The 16,467-nt window shown below is 46.3% G+C and overlaps 1 protein-coding gene across 1 annotated transcript; it reads left to right on the top strand.

Annotated features, from left to right (window-relative positions):
- The first annotated feature begins 296 nt into the window (after positions 1–296).
- Positions 297–11,231, top strand: LOC146868393 (natriuretic peptides A-like). The gene is made up of 3 exons (XM_085609917.1): positions 297–689; positions 7,371–7,656; positions 10,841–11,231. The coding sequence occupies exons 1-3, from the start codon at positions 570–572 to the stop codon at positions 10,855–10,857; spliced, it is 423 nt and encodes a 140-aa protein (XP_085466043.1). The 5' UTR covers positions 297–569; the 3' UTR covers positions 10,858–11,231.
- The last annotated feature ends 5,236 nt before the right edge of the window (positions 11,232–16,467 follow it).

Below are 16,467 nucleotides of genomic sequence, written 5' to 3'. Positions count from 1 at the left end.
TTGTTGTGGGACTCGGGGGAGACGGGAGTGATTTCGTGGCGTGTTCCCGCCTTTCCCGGAACGCACCGTGTTTGGAAGAATCTTCCGCTGAGAGCCCGAGCGCTATCTGCGGCCGGAATCACGGGGATAGCGGGAGCTGGGGGGCGGGCTCGTGACACATTCCTCACCGGTGCCTCATGGAGGGGGACACGAACTCCCCATATCTGAGCCCGGGACAGGAATGTGTGCAGATAAGACCCCGATAAACCCGGGTCCGGGAGCGCACCCGACAGGGTATAAAAGACCAAAGATTGAGGGAGAAGAGGCAGAAGAGGAAGACCGAAGAAAGGTCGGAGTACCAGAGCTAGAGACCGCGGGAGAAAAAGGGAAACCTTAGAGAAAGAACAAAAAAGAACAGAGCAAGAAATACAGGATACACCTCGAGACGAGTGCGGGGGATACCAGAGGCACAGGAGAGACCCGGAGTCTGAACAGTGAGCGCGAGACACGAGGGCGCGAGAGGCCGAAGCGAGAGACCTGCAGACTCAAGGAAACCAGAGGACCCGCGCTCCAGCACCCTCCCCTCCGGCATGGACCCCAGGGCGCCGCTCCTCTCCGGGCTCCTGCTCATCCTGCTGCTGCAGCTGCAGGGGGCCAGAGCGGGCCCCATCTATGACCTGAGTCCCGCCCGGGAGCTGGACAGCCTGAAGGTGAGACCCCCGGGGCAGGGAAGGGCTCAAGAGATAAAAGGTCGTGTAGGAGCAGGGGTGTGGTGGGGTGAGGTGTAGTGCTTAATTTGTAAAATAGTAAGCGCCAGGGTCCTGACCAGGAGGCCACTGCAGCTTGCACCACCCATTGCCATTGACATCACTGTTAATGGCAGCACCAAAACAACTACTAACCCTCTCTCTCGCCTGCACGTGCGACAGTTCAGAGAATTCCAGGTCCCCAAAGTTATAGGCATGGCTGAGGAGGCGGCTATCTGTAATTTTTTTTAAAATGTATATTGTAGTCATTAACAACCGTTGTTCTGCTCATCTCTAAATTAGATGAGCATCACCACCACGTGGCAGTGTGTCATAAGTGCGGTGATGACAATGAAGTGCCGGTGCCCAGCACTGGACACCAATTCAGTGCTGGTGCCGAGCACTGGTAATCACAGGCTCAAATTAAGCACTGAAGAGGGGTGGTGCAGGGAGGGTGGGCTCTAGGAAGATGCCTGCTAAGGAGATGGGCCCTTGAAGAAAAGGAGAGAGGGTGGGCCGGGGATTTTTGTGGGAGAGAGGTGTTAGGGGAAAGGAGCACTGCAGGCGAGGGTGTCTCATAGAAAATGAGGGCAAGGAAATGTGACCCTTTGAAAATGGGATGGTGCAGGGAAAGGAACTTTTGGGACAAATCGTGTTAGGATGAAGGATGCTTCAGGTAGAGAAGGTCCTATAGGAAGTGGAGTGTTGAAGGGAGAGTGATACTGCAGGGAGAAGGGGTCATACAGAGAGGGATGCTGAAGGGTGATGGGTTGCTGCAGGGATGCTGCAGGCTGGAGAGGTGGAATCCTAGAAAGAGGGATGCGTCAGTCAGAGAAGTTTCTGTGGGAAGTGGTGTGTTTTCAGAGAGATGAATGATGCATAAATGGGATTTTAGGGAGAGAGGTGCTGCAGGGTTATGGGATCCTAGGTAGAGGGATGCTGCAGGGTGATGGGATCAAGGAAAGAAAGAACGGTGCAGGGTGATGGGATCAAGGGGAGAGGAATATTGCAGGGTGATGGGGGTCCTAGGAAAAGGAATACTGCAGGGTGAGGGGATCAAAGGGAGAGGAACACTGTAAGGGTGATGGGATCCTAGGAAGAGGAACGCTGCAGGGTGACAGGGGTCATAGAAAGAGGAACCCTGCAGGGTGATTTGATCCTAGGAAGAGGAATGCTGCAGGGTGATGGGATCCAGTGGAAGTGGAATGGTGCAGGGTGATGGGATCCTAGGAAGAGAAATGCTAAAGGGCGATGGGTCACAAGAAGAGGAATGTTGCGGGGTGATGGGGTCCTAGGAAGAGGAATGCTGCAGGGTCCTGGGGTCCAGGGAAGAGGAATGTTGCAGGGTGAGGGGATCAAAGGGAGAGGAACACTGTAAGGGTGATGGGATGCTAGGAAGAGGAACGCTGCAGGGTGACAGGGGTCATATAAAGAGGAACCCTGCAGGGTGATTGGATCCTAGGAAGAGGAATGGTGCAGGGTGATGGGATCCTAGGAAGAGGAATGCTGCAGGGTGATGGGATCCTAGGAAGAGGAATGCTGAAGGACGATGGGGTCACAGGAAGAGGAATGCTGCAGGGAGATGGGATCAAGGAAAAGAGAAGCTGCTGGGTAATTGGATCCTACAAAGAGGGGTGCTCCAGGGAGATGGGTCTCTAGAAAGAGGGGTGCTCCAGGGAGTTGGCCATCTAGAAAGAGGGGTGCTCCAGGGAGATGGCCCTCTAGAAAGAGGGGTGCTCCAGGGAGATGGCCCTTTAGAAGGAGGGCTGCTGCAGGGAGAAGGAGGGCTGCTGCAGGGAGGTAGGACCATAGGAAGAGGAATTCTGCATGGGGGTGGAACCCCAGAAAGAGAGAGGCATGGTCCAGGGACGTGGGACTCCAGGAATAGGGATGCTGAAAGGATAGGGGATACTCGGAAGCAGGATGCTGCGGGAAGATGGGTCACTGGGAAGAGGGATGCTGCAAGGCAATGGGATCCTCGGACCGGGATGCTGCTAGGAGATAGGATACTAGGAACATTGATAGTGAACGAAGTTGAGGAAATGAGAAGAGGGATTCTTCAAGAAGATGGAATGCTCTGGCCAGGGGTGCGAAAGGGACAACAGATCCTAGGAACAGGGAACCTGTAGAGAGATGGAGCCCTAGGAGGAGGGATGCTCCATGGAGATGGGATCAGTAAGCGGGATTCTGCGTGTAAATGGAAACCCAGAAAGAATGATACTACAGGAAGATGGGATTTCAGGAAGAGGGGTGTTGCAGGGAGATGGAACCCTCGGACCAGGCGTTCTGCAGGGAGATGGCATCCTATGGAAGCAGGTTTGAGTCTTGGCATTATCTTGTGATTCTGGGAAAATCTCTTAATCTCACTGTGCCTAACAAAATTGAATGTGTCCTTGTGTAATGTAACTGAAGCTCATGTAAAGCGCTCAATACCTTTGGGTCGAGCTCACACTATATAAAACTGCACACAAAAAAAGGAGAGGAGTCCTGTAGGGAGACAGGCCCTATGGCAAGGGATGCTGTAGGGAGATGGGATGGATGGACCCTCGGACAAGGGGTGCTCAGAGAGATAGGATCCTAGGAAGAGGGCTGCTGTAGTCAGATAGTATTCTACGAAAAGGAGTCCTGCAGGGAGATGTCAAGGGATGCTGCAGGAATAGGGGATCCTAAGAAGAGATATACTTCAGGGACATGGGGGTCCAGGAAGACAAATGCTGGAGGAGAGAGGGGAACTTCAGACCAAGGGTGCCCAGGGAGATGGGACGCCAGGAAGAAGGATACTGCAGGGAGAGGGGACCCTCGGACCAGGGGTGCTCAGGGAGATGGGACTCCAGGTAGCGATATGCTGCAGGGAGATGGCACCCTCAGAAAAGGGGTGCTCAGGGAGCTGGGATCCTAGGAAGAGAGATGCCGTAGGCAGATAGTATTCTAGGGAGCGGAGTCCTGCAGCGAGATGAGGGCCTATGACGAGTAATGCTGCAGGGAGAGAGGACCCTAAGAAGAGTGATAGTGCAGGGACATGGGACTCTAGGAAGAGGGATGCTGTAGGACAATGGGAAACTCGGACCAGGGATGCTCGAGGAAATGGGACTCTAGTAAGAGGGGTGCTCATGGAGATGGGATCCTCGGACCCGGGGTGCTCAGGGAGCTGGGATCCAAGGAAGAGGGATGCTGCAGTGTGACTGGATCTTAGGAATGCTGCAGTTTGATGGGATTCTAGGAAGAGGGGTGCTGCAGGGTGATGGGACTCTAGCTAGAGGGGTGCTGCAGGGATAAGGGATCCTAGTATGAGAAATACTGCAGGGAGATGGGACTCCAGCAAAAGGGACGCTGCAGGGTGATGGGACTCCAGGAAGAGGGATGCTTCAGGGATAGGGGACCCTTCGACCAGGGGTACTCCGGGAAATGTGACTCTAGAAGCTGCAGGGAGATGGGACCCTCGGACCAGGAATGCTCAGGGAGCTGGTATCCTAGGAAGAGGGATGCTGCAGGGAGAGGGGACCCTCGGACCAGGAATGCTCAGGGAGCTGGTATTTTAGGAAGAGGAATGCTGCAGGGAGAGGGGACCCTCGGACCAGGAATGCTCAGGGAGCTGGTATCCTAGGAAGAGGAATGCTGCAGTGAGATGGGACTCCAGGAAGAGGGATGCTGCAGGGAGAGGGGACCCTCGGACCAGGAATGCTCAGGGAGCTGGTATTTTAGGAAGAGGAATGCTGCAGGGAGAGGGGACCCTCGGACCAGGAATGCTCAGGGAGCTGGTATCCTAGGAAGAGGAATGCTGCCGTGAGATGGGACTCCAGGAAGAGGGATGCTTCAGGGATAGGGGACCCTTCGACCAGGGGTACTCCGGGAAATGTGACTCTAGAAGCTGCAGGGAGAGGGGACCCTCGGACCAGGGGTGCTCAGAGAGCTGGTATCCTAGGAAGAGGGATGCTGCAGGGAGAGGGGACCCTCGGACAAGGGGTGCTCAGGGAGCTGGTATCCTAGGAAGAGGGATGCTGCAGGGAGAGGGGACCCTCGGACCAGGGGTGTTCAGGGAGCTGGGACTCCAGGAAGAGGAATGCTGCAGGGAGATGGGATCCTCAGGCCAGGGTGCTCAGGCAGATGGGATGCCAAGAAGAGAGATACTGCAGGGTGATGGGATCCTAGGAATGCTGCAGGTTAATGGGATTCTAGGAAGAGGGGTGCTGCAGGGTGATGGGATCCTAGGAATGCTGCAGTTTAATGGGATTCTAGGAAGAGGGGTGCTGCAGGGTGATGGGACTCCTGTCTCCTGTAGCAAATCTCATCCTAGAATTCCTGCTCCCTGCAGCACCCCAGGGAGCAGGGATTCTAGGATGAGATTTGCTACAGGAGACAGACTCTCGGAAGAGGGTGCTACAGGGTGCGGGTTCTTAAAGGAAGTATGGGGTTGCAGGAACAGTGTCTCTGAAGGAGAGGTAAATGGCCCTGCAGAGAGAGAGGGGTCTTGGAAAGAGAGGAGGGGGCTGCACTGAGACCTGAGCATGTCTTGTTTTTCTGCCCAGTGTACCTGGGCTGCAGATGGGATAGATTCGTCCTGTCTGCCTGAAGCTCAGAGTACCTAGGTGTCTGTTGCTCACAGGACTTTGAAAACCGATACAGCAGACCTAATTGTATTTGCAGTGAATGTCTGGCGGAAGCGACCATCTATAGTTACCTGTGGCCCTAAAACTATGATTCTGGGTATAAACTGCGCACCTTCCAGGGAAAGCTGCTCCGTTGTATTGTACTGCGCGTTGTTTTCATACGAAGCCGCCTAAAAGGAATTTTAAAATGCTTTTACATTAATAAAATCGTTCTATACTGTGTGATACTGCTGCACGATAGAACTGTTATTTGGCTGCTAATACAATTACATTAGTAATTGTGAGGCTTTGCTAATCTGCACATTTATTCTCTGAATAAGAGTTTTTTGGGGAAAGGTTTAAGTGATCTGCACTATTGTTTTTATGCGATGCACCTGCTTTGTTGTCTCTTGGTAACCGTATAAGTGTTCTTGAGAGTTGGAGGAAGCGCGCGCGGCCGGCTCTGCAGTGAGGGGCGTCCGGTCCGAGCTGCCGCGAAAAGGGTTCGGCAGCCAGGTTTCGGAAAGGGATCCTGCGGGAGGCGGGTGGTCTCCCTGCGGGTACAAAGCCCCCCTCCAGCTTAACTACTGCAGGGGGTGGGAAGGGTCTGTCCTTGTGATGAGCCCGGGTGCCCTACCTTCGCTCACCCATTCCACGGGAGGGGAAATTAATCGAACCGACCCAGAGGCGGATGTAGAGTAAATGCGCGAGTTCGAGGGCAGAAACGAAAATTGTTGTTAAACTCGTAAGGTCCATCAACCGTTCCTAAGCGTTCCCGGTAGACCGTAGAAATGACCAATATTTACGATACAATTAGACTGTTTAACGGCCACACGTTTAAACCATAGATCTCTGGACTTTTAAACAAAATGCGATGAACCAGAATAGAGGAGGTAGGATGTGGCGCTAGGGGGAGAAAAATTACCGACTTTGGAAATTGGAAACTAGATTCGAGTCCCGCCGTCGGCCCCCAACATTGTGTGATTCTGGACAAATCCTTTTCCCCCGCCTAAAAAAATGAACGCAAACTTGTGTAATACAGTGGTGCTCACTTATAGCGCTCCAAAACCTTCGGGTGAAGTTCGCGCTATGTACATTGCAAAACAAACAAATCAAAGAAATACAAGTGAAAGGGTCGGTGCTCGTTGCCGAGTCTTTTAGCAGCTGTCCAGGTTGGCGCAGAAGGTGGCATTATGATTTTAACTTTACAAGAAGAAAGCAGAAACATCAGCCACATTGAAAGAAATTAACGACTTATCATTTATAATTGAGTGAAACGTGGACATGCGCGGATGCAGGTCTGAATCAAACACTCCTCGGACTGCAACCAACTATCAGAAGGCTGTGGGGATCACACCGTCAACTGGTAATAATAATCATATCAAAATCAAACATTAATAACAGCAACAAGGAAGAGGTGTGGCGCGCGGCCAGGGCGACTGAAACTGGGGATCACGGTTCGACCCCCGGTGCTGGCGGCACCATGTGACTCTGGGCAATAGTTTGCTTTATCTTCCCAACGGCCCCCAGCGCCTAGAGACCCTTACGGGTGATTGTTCGCGCTTTATAAATGTGGATATTTATTTATTTATATTTAATAAAGCTGACCCTGACAGGGATGGCACGATGTGATTATTTATGTAGCGCTCACTACTCCTGATGGGGTAACAAGGCGCTTGGCAGACAGGAAGCCCAGTGTTAATGATTTAACCATGCATGAGAGTTATGGCTTATCATGCTGTTTTAAGTCATTGTTATATATGTGCAGTATTCTTCGTGTGCAAATGTATTGCGGAATTCTCATAACATTGACAGGTTGTGATAAATGTGGCTGTTTGAATCTACTGTCAAGAGTTCATTGGCCAGCCAACCTTTAGAATGTAATGAGAAAACGTTGAATTATGTTTATAATTCACGATGAAACGCATACTATTCATATGGTTATGTTATTCTTATGTTATCAAAAATAATGACTATAGTTATCTGGGTGCTTGGGCTGGCGCGAGAGCGGCAACGGCACACCACAGACCACTCACTACAGCTCACACGTCTCTTTCAGACCATCCTAGAGAGGTTGGAGGAGAAGTTCTCTCTGATGGAGACCTTGGAGTCCAGCCCCGACCTGCAGGAGCCGGAGGTCCAAGGTGGGCTTCAGGTAGACCCCTCTGAAGACGGCGAGAGCCAGCAGTCCGAGCCAAGGGTGGCCGCCGCAGGGGCTTACTCCCTCAAGGACTCCCTGCTGAAGGGGCTCCGTGCTATCCAGAACCCCAGGATGATGCGCGATTCAGGGTGCTTCGGAAGGCGCATCGACCGGATCGGGTCCATGAGCGGTATGGGCTGCAATGGTGAGTCCAGGCTGAACCACTTGAAACTGGATTTAGGGGTGAACATTATGGGAAGACTAGGGGGACAGCTGAGGGCAAGTTGGGCAGAGCTTGGAGTAGATAGGACAGAACTGGGACAGGTGGCACACAGCTGGCAGAAGACTGCACCCAATCAGGAGACAGTAGTACATCACTGTCAATAGAAGTTACACAACTGGGAACAGGTATGGCACACGAGGGAAAGGTGGTGCGCACATGTGAACATGTATGATTCATGAAGGAGAGAGGGACACATAACTGAGAACAGGTATGAAGCATATGGGGGGAGCACATATACATCAGCGGTGATATACACTTAAAGCAGGAATGACACATGCAGGGGAGAGGTCATATGCAACTGGGATCAGCCATGATGCACGCGGCGGGAGGTGATACATGAGAGCAGGTATGATGCATATGGGGGAGGTTATAAGCAACTTAGACCAAGTATTACACATGTGGGAGAGAAGAGATGTACACATTTGAACAGGCATGATGTGGGTAAGAGGTGATGCACAATTAGGAACATGTTATGGTACATGTGGGTGAGGGATGATGTGCAACTAGAAAGAATTATGACATATGGGGTGATGTGATAACACAATTGGGAACAGGTATGCTGCATGTGAGGAGAGGTGATATGTAACTGGGAATAGGTGTGGCACGCGTGGGGAGTGGTGATTTAATAATCGGAATAGGTGGAACACCTCTTGGGGAACATATCATGCATATCTAGAGCAGCAAACCGGACAACATACAGCACAGCTGGATGAGCATATACCTCATATGTGGAGGAAAAGTGGGACAAACAATGGGGTTTATTATAGAACATTTAAGAGCAAATATGGCATGTTCATGGAAAGATTATTGTGTGAATAGTAATGCCCTTCGGATGTGGGTGGGATCTACTGCAGTGTGTCAAGTCAGGTTAGTACAGCTGTCATTCACCCCTCTGTAGCCTTGGTTCATAAAACAAACCATGAAGCAGCTTTAAAAGCCATGTTATGTTATGTTAATAATCATTGGTAGGACTGCACGCTCACCATAAGGTTTCTTGTTGTTGGTGTTGGAGCTCAGCATTCTAAACCATTAGTCGGTCTCCATTTGTGAGCTCTAAATTCCCAGCATCCAGAGACACTCACCTGTTTGTGCACTGGTAAAAACATGCGGTCTGCAGCTTTGTATTGTGAACAATTTAGGGCACACCTAGTCAGCGGTAGAGCTGTATCAAAACAACTATACAAAATAGAGATAGCACAGCCAACATACACAGGCCTCTCATTAAGAAAGAGTACCTCCTCCCTTGATGCAACACACACTCAGATTTTTTTGTTTATAACTGTCTTTATTGGTTTTTGCATGATTAATATCATACAATGCCATTCAGGGAAGCTTGTACTGTCAGGGTGATTTTATGAGGTATATCTCTTTTGCCATTATCGACACACACTGAGATAATGCAATCATTCTATGGTTCGAGGCCAATTTAAAGAAAATAGAAGAGACAGAAATTAGACTGGCCGCTGAGGAAGACCAATACATACAAATATGATTAAAACATCAATATTATTTGAAGTAACAGTACATTTGGACCAGAAATGCCTACAATAATTACTAACAATCAGTATATAAACATGCAGAAGTCAAAGGACACATGCATTGAGATGGTGGCCGAGAAAGGAGGTTGGAAAAGGGGAACTATACAGACTCAAACAAACATACATAGCATGCATGTCTATGAACTGGAATCAAGAGTTCGGTAGGTCAGGCTGTTGGTATGTTCCACGCGGCACTCACAGAGCTACTGACATGGCTTTGTGGTGGCATTTCTGGGGCTAGATGCTGGGCCCGAAGAACCTTTTGTAAATGCTACCAGAGAAAGGAGTTTGCCTAGGTGAACGGAGAGCATTCCACTGTAGTGGGGCCAGGAGCAAGAAGAAATTGCTCGTGAAGGAATGCCGGTGGCTCTAGGTGCCGGGTATCAGTGGGTTGGACAGTAAAAGCTAATGGTGGTCACCAGATAATGATCATCAACTGTTATTAAGACCAATTTAAGGAAGTTAAACAGGACCTTATTTTGTGTGGACAACAATCTGTGAGAACAGCATGCACTTGGTGAAATAAAGACATTTACTCAGAGTACATGCTGGGGAAGATCAAGGAGGTGATTGTTGCCCTGGTCCAGTTTGTCTAGAACAAGAGAGTAGATGAGGGTTTTTGGCCAACCAGACGAAGGTGTGCTGCCTGAGTCTTCACATGGAGAGATGCTGACGCAGGCGGCTGTCGCCACAGAGATAATGAAGTTTGACAGTATCTATGAGAGTCAAACTGCATAACAAGATTCCTGATCACAGGGGATAATGTAGCTTGGGAGATGATATTAAGATAGGGAAAATGCAATAGTAATTTGAATTTTTATCAGAGAAAATCAAAACTTACACTGAGTAATTTCTGCTTGATTCATAAAGAATGATAAGTGTAAATGCATATAACGCACAATTAATTGTCAACTCTGATTCACACTCCAGTGCTGGTTGTTCCCTGAGGCGTGTTAGGTAGTATACATGCATGGAAAACCCATAAAATGTACCGAACACTCACTCATTCAGAACTTAGTGGTCAATCACACAAATGCGTAAGGAAGTTTTCTACCTTTTTCAGAACATGTAGATTCCTGAAAATCCCATGTGAAACAGCTGCTGAAAGAGAACAATTAGCCCACTTTTCAAAGGAGAGCATAAAGGCAGGATGTTAGGGAAAAATGTTAATAGAGATTTTAAATTTCCCTAACCCTAGACAGGAATTATTTACTCACCTAGCATAAAAAAGACAGGTGTAAATTAGCTTTTTCATGAATACAATTAACTTCTGTTTTTAGGCATTTTCTAAATATACGGATAAGTCAGAAATTTATGGGAATTCCAAGTAAATTAATACCGTGATTAGGTTATTTACTCCTGTTGCAATTGAGATTTTGGTTTCATGAAGTGATTCCATGATATTTAAGAATAGGTTGCAGATTTTCTCTATCGCCTGAGCAGTTTTATTCCGGATGATTTGTGGGCAAAGGGTACATTTCGAGAAGTTTTTAGTCTTGATCAGGCTTATGAAATTGGTGGGTTGTTTATTTCCATATTCTATAATCTCTTTTCTTGGTTCCCCTCAGGGCCTAGGAAGAACTGAGGTACAGTGACACCTGGCTGCAGGAATGAGACTCAGCACCGAATGGCTGCAGGAGTGAGGCTTGTGACCACCCGGCTGCAGAGAGATCCTGCTCAGCACCATCTTCAACACTCTATACAATTCCCAGGATGCTTCCAGTCTACTTTTTAACCGTTTTGTGGAAGGCTGTCCATATTTATTTATTTATTTATTTTTATTTATTCGAGGTTTTTTTTGTAAAAAGACATTTCTTACTTCATAGCATTGCAAATATCAAATTTCAAATAAAACGGACACATTACGCTTGCAGGATGTCTTCTTGCTTCTGAGCCATTCTGCTGCCACCAAGGTCAATTTGTATTTTATGGCACGTTAAATAAAATAATGTTACCACATTCTTTTGCCGTTGTGGTATAGTAAATAACAATGGCTACAACCTAACATATACACACTCACTTTTATCAAGCTACGAAGATGACAGGCGGAGCAGGACATGGCCTGCTAAAATTCAAACCTGTGATGCCAAGGTTATATACAGATTTCATCAGCAAGTGGATCAACTCACTGAGCTACCCTGTCTGTTAAACAAAATAGGTATTAATGAAAAATACAACCAATATATTGAAATCAGTGCAATAAAATTAGCATGACAAGAGTTTAGACTTAAACAGGATTCAGAATTTAATTTCAGTACCATTTTTTATCTGTTTTTCCAATGAACAAAATAGACAGAACTATGCACATACATCCAGCACTTCTCTGAGTCACTATAAAGTTTGACGTCACTGGGCTCAGAATACTCCAGAACAACCAATAATGCAATAAACAAACACTCAGCCAACCTGGCACTGTTAGTGTGGTTAAAAGAATAAGAGAACTAACTGTCTTAACCTCAGACACATATTTCAAGCTGCCAAATACACACCAGTCCTCCTAGATGGCACATTCCTGATAAGGTAAAGGACCCTGGGCGCCACTAACCATTTCAACACACATGACCAAGAAGATGAAACCACAATATACATCACTCCCACTCTATTGATGATCCAACTCAAGCAATCCAAAATCAAACTTCAGTATTGACATTATCTTCGAATTGAACGTACCCTTACTCCAACTTTTCCGCAAAGCCATCCTTATGTCACTGCAGTATTACACTAATCTCTGTACTATAACATATTTAAAGGGGTGTATTTACAGCAATGAAAGAAGAGGTATTCTTGAAGGGGGTTGACAGCGTAGTGCACGTTGATCTGGAGCATAATAAGGAAAATGTGTGCGATAGGGATAAATCAGCAATTGCTAAAGCAATCTACAAGCAGCCACGAATGTCCTGCTGATGTATCATTATTGACACTGGAGCTGATGAAAAACATATTATTTTCCGCTGCCCTGACTTCTTGGTCCAAGCATTAGGTCGCATCATATAAGGAGAGAAGAGGACGATAGCTAATGGATTCAAGGTCAATATATTGAATTATAGATGGATAACAGTGAATTACAGGAATGTATTTCACCGAGGGGTTCTGAGTGACGTCAAATAGACAACATGAGTGAAGCTCGTGTTTCTGTGATGTCACTCAGAATTACGAGGTGAAAAACTTCCCTGTCATGTACTTTTTACTCATCTATAATTTTATATGATGCATAGTTTCCAAAGTCATCCACTCCTACCTTCACTTACTGCCCTGGGGCAGAGGATAATGGTAGAACTATACATAACATGCCCTCTCCTCCCTGACAAAATGTGAAAAATAAATATCTTACCTGCCATCCTTAACCAAAACCGACTACCTTCCCTGCCTTCCCTCCCTCTCACCCGGCTGTGCTTTCTGCTCTCAGTCAAAGTAGGAAGGCCTTAATGACATCACAACAGTTGATATCTTGTTATCAACTGTTGTGATGTCTTAGAAAGGAGTTATGACTAACAAAAACTGAAATAGATGATAGAGGCTATCTATGAGAGCCATGCATTAGAACTTTAAAGTGCCAGAACTTTCATCCCCTCCTGTAGGTGGCTGATGTAAGAGAGTTTGAACCAAGATTTATTAAAGGATTGACCGACTGGCTAACTAACAATGGGCCCGATTCACAAAATTAATCTGAGACAAAATCCTAAATTTACTACGGGGCACATCAGCAACAGCCGGCGATAATTATCGCTAAGCTCGCTTAGCGCGAGGATAATTATCGCCGGCTATCGCTGGATTTTATCGTAGAGATAGTGTGCTATCAGCAACGCTTATCTCCAATGTGATCAAAAATCCAGCGATAGCTGCTAAATGTGCGATTATCGCTGGAAATCCAGCGATAATCGCACAGCGATAGGCGATATGTTGATGATAGGACAGAGTGGTCTCATCCTCAGAATCCACCACCCATAGGCTATAATGGCTTACTCAGTTGAAAAGCAGGTGTAATGAAACCTGCGATAAGCGCGGTTAGCGCTACTTTTCTCGTCGCTACACAGGTTAGCGATTTGCTTGATAATTGGAGAAATGTCTACTAGCAAAATTTTCCATGTTATATTAGTAGGGTGCGCCCACTTTGCATATCATTGGCGTTGCAAAGATGGGCGTTAGGTAAACCGGCACTGAGGCATAGGAACACGCGTTAGCGTGTCCTTGCTGATAGTGCGTTATAATTATCGCCGCTTTTCGCCTGAAAATGGACACTAAAGCGGCGATAATTATATCGCCTCCCCTTGATGATATGCCCCTACTTTTGGTATTCTTCTTCTCCTATATAGCATATTAATCAATAGACACCCCTAGTTAGTCTATGCTTTGATTAGCTCACTTCTGTCTGCACTATTAGCCCGGTGTTTAGAGACTATACATACCGTATGAAATATATGGAAAACGTCACATAGAACGTATTTTCACCACATAATCAATCAGTTTCACGTACACCGCCCACGCGATAAATCTCTGTACGTTCGGATACTCACCATCTTATATGATAAGGCTACAACTCACCTTATTTCACGGTGCAAATATGTACACCATAGCCTAGCTGTGTGATGCCACCGCATGTTGAAAGCCCAATACATTGTCGCCTACCCTGGGAGCACATTTGTTTGCTTTGTTAACAAATGTTTGCAACATCTACAATAACATTGGACTAATGTGGAATATCATATTAATTTGTACCTAGCCGTGAACAAGTCGCATGTACGATATTACTAAAGGCGACGAAACACGTGTTGGCTTGGGAACCACTGTGAAGACTGTGGAACTACTGTGAAAACGGGAATATTAAATTGAAGAAATACACAAGAAAGAAACAAAGAACTGCTTTATTGTGTTACATGCTGAATCTACATAATAATCTTGTAAACCAAATCTTTGCGTGTGCTTGGGTATTCTCAATTTTGACTTTGTGTTGCGTTTGCCACAATCACTCAAGGAGGCTGGTGGTTCTCTCCAACCCTTTAGCACCGTAACCAATTTGAACCCCACAGATACCAGGTGTACTCACCATAAGCGCCTATTGTCTATTAATAATACCACTGCCCACAACGTAAACTACTTTTGGTATTCACAGAAGGCATTTAGTAGTAGTAAAGTTAGGACTACTGAACTGAGGCAAAAGCCTAACTTTACGACTTTCGGTATTCACAAAAGGGATTTAGAAGAAGTAAAGTTAGGATTCCTAACTTTACTACTACTAAATGCCTTCTGTGAATACCAAAAGTAGTACGTTTAGGATTTTGTCTCAGACTAGTTCTGTGAATCAGCCCCCTATGTTCTAGCAACATTCCAATAATTGTTTCTTACACTATCTAATACCCAGATAATTTGAGTGTCTCTCAAATTCCTTTAATGAGAAGGGAAATACATGTCCTCCCGTGCACACAACATGCTTAGATTACATTTAGACTATGTGTAATTCTATAAAGCTTTTCTCTAAAGCACTTTAATACAGCTCTATTGGCTGCTGGCTCTATTGAAGTTGACACATAACTCTAATTGTTGACCTATGGTCTTAATCTCTCCCCAATCCAGGTAGGCACCCAAGGAAGACAAGGGCCAATAACTAGCTTTGTTTACTGGGTGCAAGGTCAACATCGCTCTTAACACATGACTATCTCATTCCGTCAGTTCTCCATGTCCAATACAGTGCTTTGAATGAGCTGTGTGTGGTGAGGAAGCATGCCTGCATCAGTAGTTATGGACTGCATTCTATGTTTCAGATTGGCTTTTCCACTTTTAAATGTAAGCCATGCATTTAGAAAGACTTACTATCGCCCAATAACAATTGATCTTCATCAATTTATGCCAACTTTAACGAAAATGGTGATTATCACATGAAACTTAAGCACACATAAAATATCCGACCTTCCCATACAGCTCAAAAGCTGTAATAAGGCAGATAATTTTTGCACTAAACCTGTCACGGGTGCCTCCCTCTCTCCCACAGGAGGAATTTATAAAATGTATTAAAAATGTAGAGGATTTTCCATAGCCCACGGCCTAAGGTTTGCAATACACACCTTGCCATGACTCATGCAATAAACTGGAATCATTCCTTTCACCTGATATTAAATCCACATATGCAAATTTTAAGAGTAACAAAATCCACAAGACCAGGGTTTCCCCCTTTTACACACAGTGAACTTCTTTTGAATTCTTTGGCTCACTCACTGTCTCCTGTTCTCTAAGGACTTCCCAAAATTGATAGTTGCAAGATAAAGCTCACCCTTGGATGTGTGTCTGTCCCCGCATATAATTGAAGGGTTGGCTGTCCAGCCTGAAGGGCTAAACATCTGTGCTGAATGATCAGCTGATCCCTGGTGACTTGTCTGATACCCCCTGTAATTACACCCGCCTTGATCGAACTCCACCCGAAGATTTTTTTTTTAAATTGGCATTTTTTGGTGTAATTTTCAGCACTATTTCTGTGATAAATGGACTGAAAAATCAGTTCTTCTAGGCATTCATAAAAGAAAACTCATACATTATTTCAGAGAATTTCTGTGTTGCCAAGCAAGTCTGACTTCTGCCTGAGATCCAACCTGAAAAATGTCGTCCCACCTCAAACCTTCTGCACAATGTTCAGGTTTGGAAACAGCCGTCATTTAGGCCTGTGGAGAGCAACAGTACCCTACGCTAGCATCCGGCAAGACTATGACCTATTTGAGGTGCAGCACCAGTAGGATCAACCGTCTTTGAAGATAGTACAATTTCAGGATAACATGGGGGCAACTTCTCTTGCATTGTGCAATCTTGTTAGCAGTGTGAGATATGGGCTATCATGCTGTCCTCAAATGCTAAATAAAACGATTGGTCCCTGTATCTGAAAATGTATCACAAGTTCATTGAACTATTTCTTTATTTGAGTCTACACAGAAGATGTATTCCTTGATTACATTAAGACACTTAATGAGGTCCATGTCACAGTTTATCATACAGAAACCAACAGCATAAAATGGATTTGCATCGTGTATATCAACATTCGTTAAAGGTGTTGGGACACCACCGCATATAAAAAGCGATGCGAAAAAAATGTGTTGCGCTACAAAAGCTCCCATCTTCGGCCTTCCCTGAAACATTTACCATCTTCAGGGTTTTCTAGTTTACGTTACATGTATTTCATGTTTGTCAATCTATCTTTCAAGGACCAAACACA

Source organism: Triturus cristatus, chromosome 1_2 (genome assembly GCF_964204655.1).
Source record: "Triturus cristatus chromosome 1_2, aTriCri1.1, whole genome shotgun sequence".
NCBI lineage: Eukaryota > Metazoa > Chordata > Amphibia > Caudata > Salamandridae > Triturus > Triturus cristatus.
The sequence above is the reverse complement of the archived record's forward strand: the minus strand, read 5'-3'. Positions and strand labels throughout refer to the sequence as shown.